Consider the following 22,029-nt stretch of genomic DNA (forward strand, 5'->3'; position numbering starts at 1 on the left):
CGAGAGGGAGAGTTTAAACTGAACTGCATAACTTAATTTTTAACTGAGAGGGGGAGCAAGACCACCTGGAAATGTGTATTTTGAGAAAATCCTAATATTCTCTTATTTCTGAATGTGGAAGAAGGAGTGGAAAAGGTTTAATTTGAAATTGATTGGACTGGAAGAATTGAAAACAATTTCTGCTTTTGAAAAAAAGAAGAAATATTCATTCCCCAATTACCAGAATACCTGACTTGGGTCAGAAGGGGCCTCAAAAGGAAAAGGGTAGCTCAGAACCCCAGTTGTTTAGAATGCAAGGATCTGGCTGCAGGTCAGCAGTGGGGAGCCTGCCCTCTAGACACAGCAGGAGAACAACCACGATGTCAACAAAGTGCTGAGTCTCCATAACACGGCTCCTGGTCTGAATTTTAAATCAGTACCCTAAAGGGGAAGGCTCTAGTGTCTAAGGCCTACAGAAATGCAATCGCATCTCTCTCAAAGACAAAATATATTGTTGCTTTCTTAAGTATTGCTAAGCATCATTTGGAACGGATCTGAAATTACTGTTTCGTATAACATACAAATAGTTTACTTTGTAAGGGAAAAAAAAATACTGGCTGAAGTTCTCCATGGTTTGTAGAACTGCTGAATTGATGGTTTCCAGGCTGCCACAGATTAAAAACACGGATATATCAATGGCATTTTGTGTTTAAGGATTTTTTTTTTCCTGCTCAGCTTGCCAATAAGCAGCATGCATCTTCCTTGCAACAAGCTGTTGGAGGATTTCTACTTCGAGAGAAGCCAAAACGGGGCACTTGATAGATGTTTTAAAATAAGATTACCAGGTAGGGTGACTGTGCACACTTTCAAGTAAAAAATGTGTCACTCCCTGCAGTGGCATCTCCGAGACAGATGCTCCTGATGGGACCATGACAGGAAACTGGGTTAGAACCACTTACACAGAGTGAAATAAATTCAGAATTTTACCCTGCGTTTTAAGCAAAGATAAACTAAAAAGTGGAAAATTTCTTTATTTAGGATGGGTTAGGCTTTCAGCCCTAAGAGTTCTAAAAATCCAAGGGGAATGGATTAAAAAAAAAAAAAATCGAGAGATACGGCTTGCACCCTCTGGTGTTCATTTTGTAGGTACTAATCTTGACAAATTAGACCAGGAACTATCATTTCCTCTCACTAAAATCCTTCCTGTTCACTCCAGCCTATGACTAACTCCTAAATGCAATTCATTTTTCTCTTTCCCATTATAGCATCCTTCCAGAATCTGCTTGTCTGAATGTCAAATTAAGCAAGAAAATTAGTTTTTTGACCAGAGTGTCTTCTTGTTTGTATCTGCAGCTCTATCAGCTCCCACAGACATCCTCGCTCTCACTTGGCTTAGTGGAGGGTAGAAGCAGGTGAGCACTTACATAGGATATACCACAGTGCTGCCCTAAAAGAGTCATTTTCCATATTTAATCGAATATGTGCCACCTTTTTTGGAATTCATTCTTTTAGTATCTGAGATTTTCCTGAGGGGTACAAATTCATTAGGACTGGTTGGGTATGCTGGATGCATCACTCACCATCCAGGAACTGACATGATAATGCTTCAGAGAAATCAGGCTTAACTGTAAAGTAACTGGTGCTTTAAGAGAGTGGAAGGGTGATCTCTGGCAAACCAATTCTACAGCCTCTTAAAACCTGTGATCCTTTTCGAAGGACAGCAACTGAAGGTATCTGCCGGGTGTGAGTCTGCAGAGGTCAAGGGGCACGGAGTGTGGGGGGGGAGGGGTGTGTGCGCCTGGAGGAGGCTCCCCGGAAGCAGCTGTGTGTGTGTGTGCACCCAGGGAAATGCTCCAGCGAACTGCAGAGGGAGGGAAAGGAGAGCTTCCAGAGGAGGGAGGCATGAATAGCAAAAGATTGGAGCGATGAGGACCGCTCTTGAGAGATTAATGAAGACTTTGGTCCACCTCACCCTCCTCCTTCACGGTCTCTCAGCTCTTAAACCGCCCTGACCCACAGCTTCTCATGCGCGCGAGCCCGCTCTCTCTCTCTCTCTCTCTCTCGCTCTCGCTCTCCTCTGGCCAGCAGTCAAGCTGGAGAGGGGCGATGTGAGAGGCGAGACCTCAAACAGCAAGGCACATAAAACTCAAAAAGAAAGAGTTTTACTTTCATATTTGATGAAACTTTATCTCTGTTGACGACGGCCAGGAGGATGGGGTCTTTGATTAGTCTTATAATAAAGATCCAGGACGAAGCCAGAAGGAATGGCCATGAAAAACAAACATCTATTCATCATGACGCCAACATGAATACCTAGATTTGTATCTTCGGTCCTAGCCTATTATAATCAATAGCCCTTCTGCTGTCAGATGAAAGGGTCTTAACTCCACCTAAAATTGGACTTGGTGCAGATGCCAAGTGCTAAAAAAAAAAAAAAAGGGAGAAAATCTATTCAGGGATTTACAGTTACTATCCTTAGAGCTCTGTTACAAAACCAATGAATATTCTCAGCAGTCTGAACATTTAAAGTTTTTATAAACAAAAATGTTTATCAGGCTATGAACAGTTAATTTCTGCCTGCCCATCACCACTCTCCACTGTATGCTCACCCTTCTTAATATTTAACACTGTTGCTGCTTCCAGCACATGGAGGAAAAAGCTGACAAAAGCCTTTGGCCAATAAAATAAAAATAAAAAAAAAAGTTGGGCTTATTTACATTTTTGCTTTGTTAGTAAACGGGCATGGTTGGCTCTGGAGGCAAGACAAGTGAAATTAACACCCACTAAATCTTCTGGCAACAGCTACGCATTCTGATGTTGTGCTGTGTCAGCTTTGCTACGTGTGGGGACGAATGAGGCCCTGTGTCAGACCTACACAATACATGCAAGACCCAATCGTTTATTTTCCTAAAACCAAGGTAAATAACTCTAGGATGTGAGCCAGTAAGCAGCAAAAGTACAACGGGATCATTTATTAGAAGGGAAACCACATGTCTAACATCAGACCTTTCAAATCAATTGCACCCGACCTGAGATTTGCCTGATTTAAATGTGTATATACATGCGCACTACCAATTAGAAAGATGAAGATACTTCGTTTCTGTCTCTAAATATAAATACACCAATATAAAGAGGAGGGAGAAATGAAAACAAAAAGGAGAAACAAGGAAACGTATCATGGCACTGGGGGAAACGTACAATGTACACATTTTGGTTCTCCAACGCTTGTTTACGTTGAATGACGGGGGCTGAAACCCTTTAACTTCTGACTACGGACTGCCGACTGCCGCAGGGCTGGAGCCCAGGAATGTGCAAACAAAGGGAGAATCCCTGTGGCTACTTACCATAGAAAATCTCCATCCTGCTTTTCAAAAGAACGCAGGAAGGAAAAGCCCCACTGAGCGAGGGCAGTGCCAGGGCCGATGCGGTGCCAGCATGTATCACAGCAGCCGTCCCCATGACACTCACAATGTTTGGGAGGCAACAGGACAGGAGGGCAAATGTGCAGTGGGTGGAGAAATGGTTTAACAGGCAAGAAGCAGATTCAGCCATTTGGGATGCTTTCCTGGCTTTTGTTTATCTACCTCTGTAATAGTTCTCATTAGCTGTCAATTTCATTTACCAGGACAGAGATGGAGAAAAATGATTGTTCTTTTTTTCACAAACCCTGGGAGGCAACAGTAGGAAGAAGCCCCACGACAGTTTGGCTTTACCCCGCCGCGGCTATCGGCTACACACCAGCTGCGCGTTTTAACAATGACTTGCCGGAGACAATGATTGAAAGAGTCAATCTGTGACACACGGAGAGAGGCAGGAGCAATCTAGAGCGGGAGGTAATGGAAGAGAAGCGAGGTCAGAAGAAACAAGTTAGTGCTGGCAACGAGAGGAGGGAACAGGGAGAAAGAAAGCACAATACTACAGAAAAAAAAAGGGGGGGCGGAAAGTCCAACCACACGTTCCCAAAGCAGCAGTCGGGAGTCTCCTGCCCTGGGTGGGACACCGGGCCATCGCCACCTGATATCTGTACTTCACCAGGACAGACTCAGAAGCAAATGGCGTTAGACCGTACATCGGGCTTAGGATCTAATGGATGGATTCACAAAACTTCAACATGAGGACTAGGGATGGGAACAGGAGAAGGTGAGACTACTAAATGGGCCTAATGATTCTCTAAGGGAAGATGTCTTTGCATTTGGTTAAATAAAAAAGGAACAATCAACTTTATGACCATCTCTAAAACGTGGTTTTATTACCTATGACCAAGTTCACAGAAATCCATTGAAAAAAGAAAAAAAACAAGAGCATATAGGCTAGGTGAAGGGAAAGAGAAGACCAAAATTTTTTTCAAACAAAAACCTGCATGATTTTTAACAAATCCCCTTCAGATAACAACATACAAGGTTTGTGATGAACATCTATCAAAAACCGATGTTTGAACGTCCCTGGGCTTAGCTTTGGGAACAGAGGAGGAGAAATAGGTAGTATCTGGACGCAAGCCATGGAGGATGACCACCAAGAGGTCCAGGGCAAGATAGATGCGTGGCTCCTCTGTATGAATTAAAAAAGGGTGCCCCTTCCCAAGGAGAGCAGCCTGAATTTCACTCTCATTTACCCCTCCGGCCCATGTCCTTGTCCATGAGCAACCTGCTCAACTGCACCTGGCCGCTAAGAGGGTGTACTGACCAGTTAGTTGATGCTGTCTCAATACATGCAAAAGTATGAGAAATAACCCTGGATTTTAAACTACCTCTATCGTTAAATTTTATGTTAGACTGACTGCCCATCACATTACACAACAATCAATTTGCCTAGAATCTAAATGAAGCAAGGGTATGGATTCTTGTTTTCCCCTTGTCTTCTGGTCTCCTCTTGGCCTTCTCAGACCCAATCCCCAAGAAGATCAATCACTAACTTATCATTTTTTTTTTTCCAGTTAGAAGAAACATGGATTCAACTTCGTGAAAATACATTATGCTTTCATGGCTGGCTCGAAGGCAGTCCTACTGAGTGACCTCAGTAAACCCAGCAAGTCATCACTGGAAACTTTACATGCGTGTCTTCTGAACTGAACAAGAACACCGCTGGATTAAGAATCAGAAGACTCGCTGCCCAAACCAACTGTGCTGGTCTGGGCGGCAATCATGGGGGCAAGCCTCTAGGTCTCAGGTAATAATAACCGTAACCGCAACAACAGTTCACATGCACTGAGTGCTGACCCTGTACCTGCTTCATGTGCATTAACACATTTGAACTTTACAGGAACCCTAAGAGATACAGTTATTATCTTTACAAATGCAGAAACTGAGGCTCAGAGAGGCTTAGAGGCCTGTCCAAGGTTACACAACGAGGAAGCGCCAGTAAAATGAGGAGGTGATATCAGATGATTATAAAAGTCCATCCCGCTGAAATGTAATCTGTGATTCCAGCCAGGAGAACAGGGAACAGGTGTCAAAACTGCCGACCAGATTTCCCAGGAGGTTATTCCTCTTACAGTAACATGAACATGAAAGAAACGTTCCATTTGCCGTGCTGTATACAATTCCACGACTCTGTACCCCATTGCCCTCAGCAAACGTGGTTTCTACTGGAAGAGCCTTCCTCCCCCCAGATGGAACCTCTGCTGTGGCATCTCTTCCCTGAACCAGGCGGATGCAGAGGAGCGGCCTGGAAGTGTGCAGTGAAATGAAAATGGAGGCCCTGGGCAGTTCGCATTTTGGACCCAAGTTTAAAAACAAACTGGATGCTTTAAACAACATTTCCAAGAAACCTGAGAGCTTTCTACTAAAAACTTCCTTTCCCAGGAAGCGGGCGGAGAGAATCCTATCCAGGCCCCCAGCCGCCGTGACTTGTTGAGATGGGGCTAATGGGTCATCAGAAGCGTCATCCGCTGACCAACTTAACCCTGCGCATGAGTGAACGAAGCAGCAGACGCTGAAGCCAGTGCCCCTGCTGAGCTGCCTCCTCCACAATCTGCGCTATCATGTGTCCCAAGCGAGCTCGTTTCTTGGGGGATGTGTTCTACACCACATCAAAATCCAAACAGTGAGGAGGAAGCCTCAAAATCCCCATCGGAATGATAAAACGTATGTATGCAAATCATCAGATTGTGAATTACCTGTGTCAGGAATTTTAAATGAAAAACTACAATATCTTTATATCTCAGAAAAGTCTTCATCGAAGTTATTAAGAAAAGTCCTTTTGATCCAATTTAGAAAGCAGCGCGTTCTTGCTCGACAAATACAGTATTTTACATATGACTTTCCAATGTTTAGGTAAGTGATGCTTCAAAACCATCTCATAACCAAAAATTGCCTAAGGAATTCTGAAATATAGAGTATTCATAGCTTTAAAAAATGTTAAAAGCAGATAAATCCAGGTTTTACTATAATCTCTGTGAGGACAAACATATTTTTAAAAGAAAGGTTAACATCAAAATGCCTTCATCAAAATGTGCGAAATTATAGCTGTTTTCTAAAATATGGATGAATCTTAGAAACAGAATATTTAGTTAAATAAGTAAATTCTAGGAGACCATTTACAGTACAGTACAAATGGGGTAACCACATTTCCTGTTGTGCCAAGAACCTTCCTAGTTTATGCCTATTGCCTTGTAATTATTAATAGCAACCCTTCCTGCCCCCAAAGTGTCTCAGCTCAGCTGAGAAATGATACAGTCATTCTAAGTATGTTTCTATAAATACATTTCTACAAATCTCAAAATTAAACAAAACTAATGATATATACTCTATGAATTTTTGCAATAAAATTCTTCAAAAAACCCCAAAAAGAACCATTAAAAAATATTCAGAAAGTATTTGGGGCAGGGGAGAGGAAGAAGCCTGAAGAGAAGGGAGGAACACACAGGTAGGCACACAACACTGGTGATACTCCAATTCTTAAACTGGATGGTGGGTTCATGAGTATTCTTTGATAGTTATGTCTCACGATTAGCATGTTCTATACATTTATATATATGTTTATATATAAAACATTCCATCATGAGCTTTTTTTTAAATATAAAAGAAATAGAATGGTAAGAAGGGATAAAACTACCATCCATGCTTTCAAGAGAACAGAGTAAACTATTAGAAGATTTATCAGCAATTTAATACAGCTCTAATAGGTTAGTAAGAGGCGCTTTCTGGCAGCCACCTAGACTGTGCTCGCAAAGTTACAAGGGAAAAATTACATTTAGTTTGCTGATACAAGAAATGGGTGATGCTGACATAAGAAAGCTGGACGCAACAGACAAATAAGCCTACGTACACAATAAAGGAAGCAGAAGATACAGAAGCAGTAAGACCACTGAAATACAAATGCAAGAGTTAACTGGAACATGAACTCCTCGTATCAAAATCAGAAGGTCCGTTTCTATCAGTAACAAGGACCTGAAGGTGTGCGGGCCAAGTAAAACACAGGGGAGTGTAAACACGAAACACGGGCCACACAATATCCGTCCTGGCATAAATTAAACAGAACCATACGAACTAAGGCCAGTCCTCGCACACAGTCTCACCTTGGTGGCACTTACCAACAGAGCACCTTAGTGAACAGAAGCATTACAAAATTTGCTAAGAATAAATAATTTTCTAGCATGAGGTGAATGTCCAAGCCAAAAATATTAAAGTAATTGGTGATTTTATTGAGTGTTTATATTCATTAGTTGAGTATCTTTAGGAACTGGAACTCTCAAATGCTTTGGTGACAATTCACATCACCAGGTTTTTCAACAGTAAGAAAGCAGTGGCATGCGTGTTGCTCTCGATGAACACTAGGTCTGTCTTGACTACAGAGTAAAATAGTAGTTACTGAGAAATGAATACCTGGAATACTTGCAGGAGAAATCGGGCCAGATCGCGACTGGTTGCTGCCCACAGGAGAGCCGACAGGAGAAGGCGATGGGCCCCCAGGGATGCTGGAGAGATGGGGGGATGCGTGCGGAGAGAAAGGTGACTGAGCTGGGTTGCTCTGATCCCCTTGGCTGCTCGTGGACCCAGACGCACTGACTGCTGAGCTCAGAGTTGCCTCCGTTCCCGTGGGGAGGTCATCGATGGAGCCAGACAGGTCCTGAGAAAGAAAGAAAGAAACACCATATATTTATGGAGTAACACACTCGGACCCATACCTGACCAAAAAACGATTTAAAAATCCTAACAATGTCCCTTTCAGAGACAGTTTTTCTTAGATAATTCCCAAAATTCAGAGTGTGGCCACTTGTTATTAGAAGACTTCCAGGAGGTCTCTTGTGAGTTGAACCCTAAGATCTGTTCCAGCCCCAAAAAGTAAATAAAGTTGTACCTCTCTTTCATAAAGCCATCTGACAGCTTTCCTTTAAGCTGCCAGCACCTAGTCCAACACACATGTTCAAAGAGTCACAGGAAACAGCACTTGAGGTGGTGACTTACCATCTGAATGGAATGGTGGCTTCAACACTGAAAACTACTGTTCCGGATCCTTCTATTTAGAGTCAACATTGAAGGACTGCTTGAATTTCAAACTATAATATTCTAATGGAAGAGCAATTATTTATTTATTTATTTATTTGAGAGAGTGCACATGTGCGTGTGTGTGTGAGCAGGAGGAGGGGCAGAGGGAGAGAGAGGGAATCTTAAGTAGACTCTGCACCGAGCATGCAGCCCAATGTGGGACCTGATCTCACGACCCTGAGACAAAATCAGGACTTGGGTGCTCAACAGACTGAGCCACCCAGGCGCCCCACAGAACAGCAAAATTTTAACCAAACCTTGTGGTGAGAAATTCTTGCATTCTAAGTAACTGTAAGTGCCATTATAATAAAATAGTAATATGTATGTTTCTGAATGATAATGTGAATATAAACCCCTGTGAGGTTATGTTGGCAGAAATGAGTCCTAATGTTATACCTTATTTTTTTATAACAATTTTAAGCTAAAGAAACAATTTTTAGTGCCAACTAATTTGTTCCTAATACCCTCTAAGACAGTTGTTAAAATCACCGTTTGACAGATACAGAAACTGAAGCTCAGCTAGTCAGTTACGGTCGAAGGTGACCCCACTGAGGACAGAACCATCTGCTAAAGGGGACGAAGGGAGGCTGAGGGAGGAGAAAGGAGAAAAACAGGCTTCTGCACCCTCGTCAGACTGAAAGGAGGAGAGACTTTAGTCTGGCCTTCCTCACCGCCGTGGCACCAGGGCCCAGAATGGCGCTCAGTCCCACGGCACAGACCCGCAGTCCTGCCAGCAGGTGCTCAGTCGGCCAGGCCGGCCTGTGATCCCAGGTCACAAGAGTCTGCAGACCCAGGCAGGGCGCAGAGCCGGTGCGACTGGGCTCTCAGGGCTGCCGTGTGGTATACAGTTACGTGTCTTGATGATCCAGGACTAAATGCTACAGAACGGGATCAGAAATGCTGGATGATGCTACAGTCTACAAAGCATATTCAATTCTAATTTATACCCTCGACTCATTCAACTTTATTAATTTTACCTCACTGCTTACTACAGGGACGTCTAAAACTAGGGCTTGGAAAACTGGTGGAGGTGGATGCTTAGGATCTAAAGAATGAATCTAGACCAGCAAATACAAAAGGGAGCAGGTAAAGCACAGCTGGTTATAGCTCTTCAGGGTCCCCCCAAATGTCAAAAAGCAAACTCAGGATGAGGATCCCAGTCTCCTGGAAAGTTATCTGTTAACCATCTGCTATATCATATAATTAACTTCTCTCTTTTTTTTAACAGCAAAATTGCCAATGATTAAAAAATACCTTCTAAATAGCTATGAAAGCCTCACAAAAATGAATGTTACGGAAAAACAAAAATTTCTTATGCTAAGAAGAATAACATCTAAGTAGAGAGTACTCTTCAAGGTCATACAACCATGCTTATGAATAACAAACATAATAGTAACAGCGTAGATTGAACACATCACCACTTGAGAAAGTATCATTAAATTTCCAAAATGAAATGGGGCAAATGGAATCGTATTTTCAGAATCCAGAGGAAAAAAGTAAACATTTCTACCCAGGGCACACAAGTTGCATGATTTTGCACATATTCAGCTGCTAAAACATTGTATTTGACTTGACTACTGGGTTCAACAACAGTTCGATTCAGACTCTTTGAACTGAATACAGCTTTTGCGAAGCAGGGTCAGAAACACAGGATGGTTATTAAGCAAGTGACATGCTACATACAATGGAGAAAATACTCACACTTCAGAAATCAAGGCAAGTATCTGATTTTCTAGAAACAACACTGAAGCCAGCAGAGTGTACACGTGCACACACACTGACTTGCTGAAAGAGAAAACAGGGCAAGTCCCATCAGTCCCTCCCTCCCTCCCTCCCCAGGCCAACGGCTGACTCCTCATGTGCACAGCCTCAGAGTGAGGATGGGTGCCGGGGTGGGGAAGAGTGGTTGGAGTCCTGGATGGTTCTTTAAGTCCCTCCCTTCCTAACTTGATGTAACCAATTCACAGAAGTGCGGAGGGACCCCCAGCAGGGCTCTTCAAAGCATTGCAGCCTCTGGCCGGGGGCTCAGACTGGACCCTGCCTATTTTTGCTTTGCCACCAGCTGAATGTTCTTAAACGACTGAAAAAAAAAAAAAATGAAGAGCAATACTTTGTGATCTATGAAAAATACTTGCAATTCAAATTTCAGTGTCTGTAAGGTTTTACTGGAACACTGTCCCCGCCATTCCTTTATGTGTGGCCCATGGCTGCTACAGGGACCCCGTGGCCCGCAAAGCCTAAAATATTTACCATGGGGCCCTTTCAGGGAAAGCGTGCCAACCCCCGATTCAGAGAGCGGCGGGATTCCTGGTATAGCCTCTACGGCCGCTGCCTCTCCCTTGGGGTAAAGAGAGAGAGACGGGCCCCAGCTGAAGTGCGTGGTGACACACTGCCCGGCAGGACCTGTCGGCGCTTCCCCAAGAACAGGCGCTGGCCGCACGGCTGCATCCACCGGGGAAACACTGAATGGGAGCCAGAGAGAGCCGTGCTCTCTGCAGGTACCCAAATCACCCAGGGAGGCCCCCCGTGAGGATGGCTGGTGGGCTCCAGGTGTAGACGCACTCCCTTAATACCTCACGAATGTGTATCACTAATAAACAAAGGGTCAATCAGACAAAATCAGTTGGGGCGGGGAGAATAGGATTTGATGCTTCTTTGGAGAAAAAGAAATCGGTAGATAACTAGATATAAAACCATTCTCTTTTATTATACTACATATGGGATTAAACATAGAAAAGACTTGACATAGATTTGATTTTTTAAAACATCATTATTTGAAGTTAAATAATCTTATGCAAATCTTTCTTCATAAAACAAAACAAAACAAAAAACCCAAATTGTTACTTGGAAATTTGTAAAATTCTCTACATGACCTATAAATTCCTTCCCTGTCCTCCCTTAAAATTCCAAGTTATGGCTGAACAAGTGACATGGATGGGTGTTAAGAAGGCTCCAGTCAAGCTGCAAAAGCATGAAAAACATTTCTGTTATTCAACAAGCTGATTGAGGAAATACCAAGAGAAAAATATAAAAACGGTGGCTTTCTTAGCGCTCACATGTCATCAGAATTTCAGGGCTGACTAGACCTCAGTGTAACAGAAGAGTAATAAAAAGATATAATTTCTATATTACTATTATACATACACGTAACTTTTATATGTAAATTATAGAGAAATATTCCCGCCCTGCAGACGCTTAGGGTATCCATATGTATAGCTATCTTAAAACATGTTAATAAAAGAAGTTCAACGGTGGTTTAAACATTCAGCCTAGTTAACAAAGAAGCTCTGTAACTAATACTCCTCTGGAGGACAATTTAGTCAGCAGGGCACCAACTCTATTCTTCCTTTGTAAGTACTATCAGATCTATGATGTCTGGAAAGAACAGAGAGACCTTACTGCATCTCATTCTAACCAAGGCACCTTCAAGCTACAGTGCTTCCATTTATCTTGCTGGGAAGCTGGCAGGTAAGGTAATGGCAGGGAGGACTCTTTGAAGGGGCCGGAGTCCCCCTGCCCCACAGCATTCCTGGCATCTTTCCTTTGTATGGACGGGAGTGACGGGTGAGGTAATGACTTCATGGGCTCCTACAGAGTAAATTCAGGATTTTGCCAGGACAGCCTGAGTTGGTAAAATCTTGCTCTCGAGTTGGGTTTTCAGTATCTGACATCACTCAGGATATTGACTACTTTCCAGCACACCAAAAATAATATAACTTCTACTGTCGATGGTTAATTTATTTTTTAGAAAATCAATGCCTTAAAAAAGAAAAGCTTGTTTTGCTTTAAAATTTAATTTAAGTGAAAGTTCCCTGCAAAGACTTTCCCTCTGTAAACCATCATCTCTGCACCCTCTGTCCATGTAAAATTTTCATTCTAATCCAAGTGACAAGTACAAGAGATTTCACTGCACTTGGAATGAAATGCCACCAGGGAGCAATAACAATCCTATCAAGACTCTGACAAGAGAAACACTTATGAATTAACACAGAGCACAAATATGTTCCTGATTCAATACAATGGGACAGGGTGGGGAAGGGCGGTGACAGGGCAGTGATGGATATGGGAACATGCCATGAAGGAGGAGCATAGGAAGAATTTTTAGAGATCTACATAAATGCAAAACAGACCTACAACATTATAAATATTCTCTTTCAGGTCTACATATTATCTATGATCCTCCCTAAAAATACTGTTAGTATATTATGACTTACTACATCAAGAGGCATCTTTGGCTTTGATGGAATTCAATTTATCTAGGAAGGTAGTAGCTGCCTCAAGGATAAATTCCGTCAATCCTGGTGATGTCTTACTGTCTCAAAGACCTGGGAATAAGTCAGAAAATCTTACTCCCTTGTTTAATTAAATAAGCGGGTTTTAAAAAAAGCAAATCAACTCCAAATTCCTCTAAGCTGTGGTCCTCAATACAATTCGTTGATAGCATCAGATCAGCATCTGATAGAGAACTGGAGAGGAGCGCACACATTTGGGCATCTCTTGCTCAGAAGTGCCCCAAGAGAGCACGAGGATAAACACTGAATTAGAAACAGAGAAGATATTTCAATCAATGAGACTAGTTCAGGTCTCTTGTTTAAGGATTTTAATAGGGTACAGTTAATGATTTCTCACTGTGACTTCCCATGGGTTTGACACACAGGTTAAAATGCCAGTTCAATGGTCTTTTAAAAAGTCTCTCAGTCATCTTCAAAAGCAGGAATAGTGTCTCTTCTCCTTTTTAGAATATTGAGTATAAAATTCAGGCATGCATTTTTTTCTTTTTCTCTCTCCAACTAGACCCTAACTTTCTTAAGGGCCGTGTGATTCCTTCTGCCAGGTGTGGTGTTAAAGAGAGGATGCGTTTCACTGGTCTCTGGCGAATGTCACTGAATTTATATGCTCTGTGGTAAAATACAGCTGCAAACACCATACAAAGTAAGCTAGCACATGCAAATCTTTCTAAATATTTACCATAAATGCTCTAGTGAAAACTACTGACTTCACTATTAAAATTTAGCAATGAATTCTCAGCCCTCTGTTTCCAATTAGCATCCCTGAGGCTAGCCACCCCCAGCCTCATTAGACTGCTTAGTTTTTTACAAACTGATACTTCACACACTGTGAAATCACTTCATACCTTCCAACTTTATTTTAGAACTATCATTTTGGACATGTGATACAAACACACCTTGAAATTGATATTAGAATTGAGTCAATAACTGGACCGACGTACACACAAAAGGAAAAACCTCACAGTGGCTCTGTTCACTCTCTATGATGTTAGCAGGTTTCTTCTCGGCACAAACCCGTGTGCAACCCACCAAAGTCCCTGCTGCTTTCATTTGTCTAGACAGCAAATGAGTTAAAAGCTTAGGCTTCCTGTCTAAATGAATAAAAAAATGCAAAGGCACAGAAAAACAGAATCCATGAAAAAAAAATCCTTCAAAGCAGTAATTTTTAGGCTCTAAAAGCATCTTCTTTCCAAGTTATATATATCACTTTCTATTTAAACATGTCCAAATAACAAATATTTATCTCTTCATTGTATGTGACAATATATACAACACATAGCCTTAAGATGTACGAGGCCAACTGGAAAAAAAAAAAAAAAGTGTTTGATGTTAATTTAAACATAGTCACAAGCTCCAAAAATGACAAACCCCTAGCCAAAGCCAAGGATAAATGCAAAGAAAATTCATGAGTCAAAATTCATTGTAATGACATAGCCAAGAACCGCTTTCCTTTTCTCAAGCCAAGATTCCATTATGGGTAACTCTCATTTTAATGGGACATTTATAGGGTAATCAACTAAACTGATACTTCACAAAAGCAGGATTCAGAGTTAAGCATAGTATCATAAGCAAAAGTTGTTAATATGATTATATTTCCTTTGATTTTTAAAAATCAGCACCTAAAATAGAAGCTAGCCTCAAAGGTCCTTGGGTTAGAACTCCTGATATGAAATGTGCTGCCATTCTAAATTTAGATGTGGTAAACAATATAAGTATGAAGTATGCATCATGTAAGGGAATTTTTTTCCATTGCAGAAGCCCCAAGGGGATCCTAAATTATTCTCAGTTTCTGAACTCTGCCCAGGGAGATTCTCTGTTCTTCCACTATTAACAACAGTCTCAAGATGTTGTGTAGGCTAGGAAGAACAACAAACAGACCCTTTAACACAGTATGGGCAGTCTTGAACTTAAAAATTATTTGGTAAGAAAATGTATTTATAGTTTTCTTTTCACTCTATGGAATTTGGGATTTACTTTCATCTGGAAATAACATCACCCTGCTTGGTTACACTACTAGGACTGTGCTCACAAATGATAATGATAATGAACATAATCATCACGATTTTTTAGTAACAACAACTGTTATTACCACTGATTTACCATCTTCTAAGTACCAGAGATATTATGTATTATTTTCTTATATGATGAATCTACAGCACCTTATTAGCTCCCAATCTCTTGTTCCTACCAAAATGTTTTTTAACTGATTTCATTGTCCAACACAGCCAAGAGCCTCCAGACCCCTCCTAACCTCAAGCCAAAGCCCAAGTCAGTGCTGAAAACACTAAACAAGCCTCACGTGTGAATAAATACAGGCCCTTCGTTATTCCGAGAGCAATGGCATCTTAAAGAAGACACTTATTAATACAAATGACAGACCACCGGTGAAGTTAAAACTACATAATAAAGTGAGGATAATGAGTAATTTGGGGAGAGATTCTGTACTGCGGCCTGCCCTATCTAAGGTCTGCAGATGAAGCTGTGGGGGCAGGTGGGTGCGAGGAGATGGGGAAAAAAGTAGAAGGCAGTTTGTACATATGAATGACATTTGATATTTAAATGCTGGCCTATACTGTGATCCTATACACTTAAATGTCCCTTTCTCATGGAGTCTCAATGAAAAGCAACAGACAGCTAAAGAGATGAATTCTCAAGGAAGGAAGGACTTCTGTGATGGAGAGGTGCATCAGCAAGAAAGCGGAATACAGAACGGGTGTCCTCAGCCTGCGCACGGTGGCCCAGGGGCTGCTGTCTGAGACGGTCCAGACCAGGAGCGAACGTGCACCCTCTGGATGAGTGGTGGGCAGGAGACTGGAAGCAGAGAGAACAATGTGGAAGGCAAGAGCTCTGGGAGGGACGCCATTGTGGAGCAGAGAGGAGAAGCGCGCCAGGAAGCTGAGAAATAGAGGCTGAGTGAGGGGGGAGGATGAGGCCAGCTGGGAGCCACCTCTGTCCACTGACACCAAGCCACACGTGTTTACACTTTTTAGGAGCCAGGGAGCCAACGGAGGTCTAACAGGTGACTTCTCATATTATCAGAGAAGGAAAAGGAATGGAAAGAAATGTTAGAACATTTTAAAGAAAAAAAAAATCACGTTTTCAAGTGTTTATGAACAAAGAATGCTTTCAGAACATGACTAAAATTATAGGTACCACTAAGAAGAAATTTGTAGAAAGGTTTTTCAAGATCTATATATTTTAGCATTATATAAAATTTAACAAATGAAGGAACAACAGCAATGACAGCAGGTGCCTCCATCACTAGAGTCCAGGTTAGGCAGGGGTGTGTTTCCTAGACCGCAGGAATCCCGGGGAGTCTACACAGCTGCCCCACTCATTTCAGTTCTGTGTAAGAATCAATGGACAAATGAGTTGAAATATATACACCTGACCCTTAAAACAGCACAGCAGTGTCTAAAATGCTGAAATAGTCGGCAGAACTTTAAGGAGAAATAGGATATTTGCATTGCTTCAAATATATTGCTTCAAATATAATTATGAGTAACATCTGGCTTTAACAGATTCTATTTTTTACATATCCTCCTCCAAAACCATTGGTGGCAAGTCCTAAGACATGTAGTTATAATGGGGCGGGGGGGGGGGGGGCGTGGTTTCAGCTATTTACACGCGGGACGAGGGACACGGGTTTATGGGTTTGTGCTTTACAAATATCAATATGTCAGGTATGAGACTGGAAGGTATGAATGACCCATGTGCTTTGAAAGCAAATTGACAAACTAACAAGATCTGAAAATATGTAAGATTTAGAGTCTGTCTACTGATACCAGTTTTTATTGCTGAAAGCATGTCATAAATCTTTATAACAGAAAAGCAATCAACACCACCTTTTGCGTCTCTCATGGTAAAAAACCACTGTTTATCTTAGAAGTACAATGCTTAGCACGTTGAAATTCTGAAAATAAAACTTAAAAACAAAAAGGCATGAACGCTCAGGAGACATTTATTTCTTCAGTACATAGCAATGAAATACTTTAAAATAGTAAGACCTATAGGAATGCAAATAAATTAGCAACTTAAAAAAAAAAAAAACCAAACAGAAGAACACCCAACTCACAAATTGTACTGAGTCTACATGGAATAAAGGGAAGTTTTATTTATCCAACAATACTAAAACTTAGTCATTTTGACATTTTCCCTATTCACATGAACCATATGAACACATGTTCTTGTTCTAATCCCTCCCTGGATTTTTCAAAAACTTTTTATTTTGAAATGACTTTAGATTTCTATGAGAGTGGCAGAGTGCTGAGCGTTCTTATGCGCCCTCCACCCAGGCTCCCTCATGTCAACATTTTTAAGTAACCAAGGCACATTTATCTTTCCATTTGTGTTTGGCTGGTGTTTTCTCATGATGAGGCTGAGGTTATAGATTTGGGGGGAGAATATCACAGGGTGAAGTGTCCTTTATGAGGCATCCTATGAGGGTATGACAGAAACGTGACTTATGAGAGGTGATGTCAACACTGATGACTTGGTTAAGGTGGCATCTGCCAGATTTCTCCAAGTTACGTTAGTTTCCCCCTTTCTATGTCCTATTCACGAGAAGGGAGTCCCTAAGTCCAGCCCATACCTAAAGGAGGGGAATTAAGCTCTACCTCCTAGATGAGTATCAAAGAATTTGTGGGTGTATGTAAAAAATGTACAGAATAAGTAAATGTTTGGGGGGATGTATTTGAAGCAATGCAAATATCCTATTTCTCCTTAAAGTTCTGCCCACTATTTCAGCATTTATCAGCGGACGTTGCCCGCAGCAAGGTGTTCTGATGTTGGTTTTCTATTTCCTTCGTTCCTCCTACATTTATTATTTGGAATTCTTCTGCAAGGAAGGACTGTCCTATCTCCATTAAGTTTTGCATGGCCAAGGCAGTTATCTTATATACGTGTTTTGGTGTAACTGAAACTTCTTTATAAGATGAATCGGTGATACTCTTATCAACGATAAATGAAAAAAAAATGAAATAATACTTCCAACTGAGGTTTCATAATTAAAAAACATAGGAGAGAGAAAAATAGGCACTTTGTGCTTTTCTAGACACAGCTCGTGGGAATATAAATTAGTATAACCACTTTGGACAACAATTTGTAAGCACGCTATAAAGCTGAAAGTGCATTTATCTAATGACCCAGGAAGTCTGCTAGTAAGTGTGTACTCTGGCGTATGTATATTAGGAGATATATACACGCACAGAAACATCGTTCTAGTATTGTAACAACAGAAACTGGAGACAAACTAATTCTCCGGCAATATGAATTAGAGATGTATTCAGAAAATGGGATACTACACAGCAGTGAGACTGAATGAGCTAGAGTTAAAAATATTAATATGAAGCTCACAAACAATGTTGATAGAAAGCAAACCAAAAACCCAATGCAGTAACAGGTAATCAACAGAGGACAACAAAGGAGACAAGGCATCAGAGTAGGGGACCATCAATGCGACAGTGGAAATGCAGAGTCCAGAAGAGCCAGTGAGAGTGGGGAGCAGCACTGTTGGATCAGAAGGGAAATGGGAAGAGAAGAGAGAAGGTAGAATAATGTCATGGTCCTCCCTCCGTCCCTTCACCATAGCCGACATGCTACATGGATGGCATCTAAGCCTGAGCAACCTGGTCTAACCGGAAATGGACCTTTGCACTCTTTGCTCGGGGAAGCTGAACTTCCCTCCAAGAGCCATCCATTCCCATCTTAGTAAGGCCGCTCTGCCATGGACAGCAGAATGGGGTGCACGGCGGCTTCCCCTGTGATGCCAAGCCATATTTATCTACTGCAGAACTTCTGAGGGTGGGTTTTAATGAGCTGTTAGCATGTGCCATAATGGAAACTCTGGCGCAAGAGGACTTAACTTCAAACCCCAGCTTTGCCACTTAACTAAGTGACCATACTTAACCTTTTTGTGCTTTGCTCTCTATAAACTGGGGAAAATCCTAGTACCTGCCTAAGAGAGTTGTTGTGAGAATTAAAAGAGAATTTTTTTTTTTTTTTAAGATTTTATTTATTTGACAGAGAGAGAACAAGCAGGGGGAGAGGCAGAGGGAGAGGGAGAGGCAGGCTCCCCGTTGAGCAGGGAGCCCGATGCGGGGCTCGATCCCAGGACGCTGGGATCATGACCTGAGCCGAAGGCAGATGCGTAACCAGCCGAGTCACCCAGGCGTCCCTTAAAGGAGAAATTGTAGGTAAAAGGACGGGTGCAGTAGGATCCCAGGGAGTGTGAGCTACCGTGACTGTGGGGCACAGGCAGAGGCGTAGGAGAGAGAGCCTGAACTGTGTGGATCGGGGTCCAGGGCAAGGGAGCAGTGAGGTCACAGGGAGTGGCTGAGAGGTGGGAAGGCACTCCTCCCCTCATTTTCCTCATCCCAGTGGGTAATGACAGGGGCTCTGCAGGCCCTAAAACCAAATCCAGTAAGAGGTAGGAACTGGGTTTTAAAATGAAAGCCCCAAAAGTAGTAACCAAAAGAGAAGGGAAATTCTGTATGGAAGACGCAGTTTTTCATTTCTCAGGCGCCATGGATCAATCATTCATAAGCTCTTTAATGAGTGAGACAAGGCCGCCTGCACTTTGCTCGTGAATATAGACTTTCTATGATATTTCTATCAATGAGGTTATAACAAGTATTTTAGTATTGGAAAGTGACTCACAGGAGAATGATAAAAAAACAACAACAACAACACCCATAACGACTCACAATTTAAGAATCACAACACAACGTTAGCACAGAGAGACGACCCTGCTTCAGGAGAAAGTGCTAGATGTAATAAGGGGGTCTGAAGCTGGGTGCCACCAGTGATCAGCTGTGGGCAAGACAACCTAATCTTTTATTCAGTCGTGGAGTGGGGATTATCATGTTTATTTTGTCAATGGGTCAATATAATGAATAAAGCAAATGATAAGGAAACTGTGAAGGGCATCACCTTTAAAATAGAAGATGACTTCCTGATGCTAAGTTATGTATTAGACACAGGATTCAAATCACTCCTGTTTTAAAGAATAAGTTAAAAATAGAATTAATGATGCAATAAATACTGAGGCCACATCAGCTCAAATTCCAATTTCCTTCTTTGAATGATTATCTCCTCTTCAATTATGCCAAAATATCTACAAATGAGTTATTTCTTCAGTATTTACAGATACATTAAAATTATCTCACTAGAAATAGAAAGAACTAGTCTAATGGCTTCAACATAAAAGAAAGCTGAAATTTTTATATTTTCACAGAAATTATTTTTAAGACTTCTGAGTTAATTTAGGAAAAAAGTAGAGAATCCAGAATTTTTTTTTTCTTTTTACAAGATTAGCTGGACTACATTACAGATGGAAAGGTTTTGTGGAGGTTATTTTTATATTTTAAAATGAAATACAACACAGTCAGTACCTCCCTCAAAAGCCAAACTTAAAAACATGAATTTTTCTTATTTTCAGTTATGATTCAGACTCACTTTGATAAGAGGTTTCCAGAAGGAGTCCTTTTCCATCCTCGTACGGGGCAGCCGGTCACTTAACACCTCAAGTGCTAGCACTCAAGTGCAATTTTACGTGATAATTTTTCCTAAGAGCATATAACCATTTTATAACCTATTGCTTGTAAAACTGCCTCTCAGAAGGAGGTGGTCATACACCTCTTCAGGGTTTCAGACAGAACCCTGCAAATGCCAATAATGATGATGGTGATATTAGTGCTAATAACTAATGTCATCATCAATAAGGGCCTGGATTCGGTCTGGAAGGACGGCGTGTTGCACCCTCAAACCCGTGACCTCTCAACAGAGCCACTGCTGTGTGTGCAAATGGTGTTACTGAGCCTCACACTTACGGGTAATTGTCCTGTCACTTGGAGCGCATCCCAGGGCCCACGAGGAGAAGGACGATTTTTCTCTGATGGGCACTGGAGTCCACTACTCGCAGCCTCGAAGCCACCACGAGCAGATTAAGACACAGGATTCTGAACGGCGGAAGGGTAAAACTCACATGCCCTTTCCTTTCTAAAACCTCCGAACAGGGAGGGGACTTCAGTAACCTGACGTGCAAGCCCATCAATTGCCTGATTCCTCTTTTATCCCAGTAAATCATAAGTTTTGAAATAAAATTGGACTTAAACTTTAGTCATCAATCTGTAGATCCCTGAAAAGTCTTCTAAATCTCTACATCATATTCCCCTCCTCTAATGAAACTTGCTTTTTAAAGGCATTCATTAGATGTTAGTTGGTTGGGTTTTTTGCTTTGTTTTGTTTTTTAGCTTCATATTGTATCAAACAGTGATCTTTCCAGATGCGGGCCATGGTGGTTACAAAGAATCCGGGCTCTGCAACCACACAGCCCAGCCCGACCCAGCCCCTCTTTCCCAAATTCCAAGGACTCTGGCACATAAGTGAGCCCCACAAGCTTCCACCCCTCCTCTGTAGGTAGTGGGGGGATGATAAAAGTAACGGCCTCAGGGTGTTGATGGGAGAGTTAAACAATTGCTATATCCAAAGCACCAAGCATGATGCCTACCACCAGGTAAGTGCTCACTAAATATTTACTGGGATGTGGGTTTACAGTAATAACTGAGCAGTCCAAATCATGAGTTCTGGAGTAAGAGCAGTGTGAAATCAAGTCCTGGCCCCATCACTTCTTGCACCCAATCTTTGGCAAGTTATTTAACCTCACTGAGCCTCAGATTCACCATCCCCAAAATAGGGAAAATTATCACTTATGCTGTAGTGACAATCACATATAATTATGAATAAGAAGTATTAAGTATATGCTCAATAACCAGTTGCTGTGTACCTATATGCCAACATAACCATATAAATATACACAACATTTCGGACACACAGTTTGTTTTCTTAACACTCTTTGTAATCTAAATCCCATTTTGAGACCAGGAAAAAGAATTTGCAAATGACTTCTAGAAAATCATCTCACTTATAAAATAGGATGAGTAAATAGTGGCATGAATGCATCCTTCCATTCTTTATAACAAATGTTTACCAGATAATTATGTGCCAGGCAAATAGTTATGATAACAATCAATATTATATTAAGTAAATAGCCTTTGGCACTTTAAAATCTAGCATTACCAATGATAAACACTGCATGCCAAAAAGGGATTGGAAAAGGTAATCGGGCCAGGCTGTGAAGCTGTGGTTTAGTTTTTTTCTCCATCACTTCCTAATGGTGTAGACCAGGCAAGTGGATTAACATCCCCAAGCCTCAGTTTCACCATCTATAAAATGGACTTCTGTCTCAAAGATGTGGAGAGAATTGAGCTTAATAA

At 41.6% G+C, this 22,029-nt stretch overlaps 1 protein-coding gene across 6 annotated transcripts in view; it reads right to left on the minus strand.

Moving 5' to 3' along the window:
- The window catches only part of ARID1B (AT-rich interaction domain 1B), a 440,882-nt gene that overhangs the window by 125,301 nt on the left and 293,552 nt on the right, over positions 1–22,029 (minus strand). For all 6 annotated transcript variants that reach the window (XM_032407588.1, XM_032407585.1, XM_032407584.1 and 3 more), the window contains one exon: positions 7,803–8,046. In XM_032407588.1, coding sequence (XP_032263479.1) covers positions 7,803–8,046 — 244 coding nt within the window. The remainder of the gene's footprint in view (positions 1–7,802; positions 8,047–22,029) is intronic.

Source organism: Phoca vitulina, unplaced genomic scaffold (assembly GCF_004348235.1).
Source record: "Phoca vitulina isolate PV1807 unplaced genomic scaffold, GSC_HSeal_1.0 scaffold9, whole genome shotgun sequence".
NCBI lineage: Eukaryota > Metazoa > Chordata > Mammalia > Carnivora > Phocidae > Phoca > Phoca vitulina.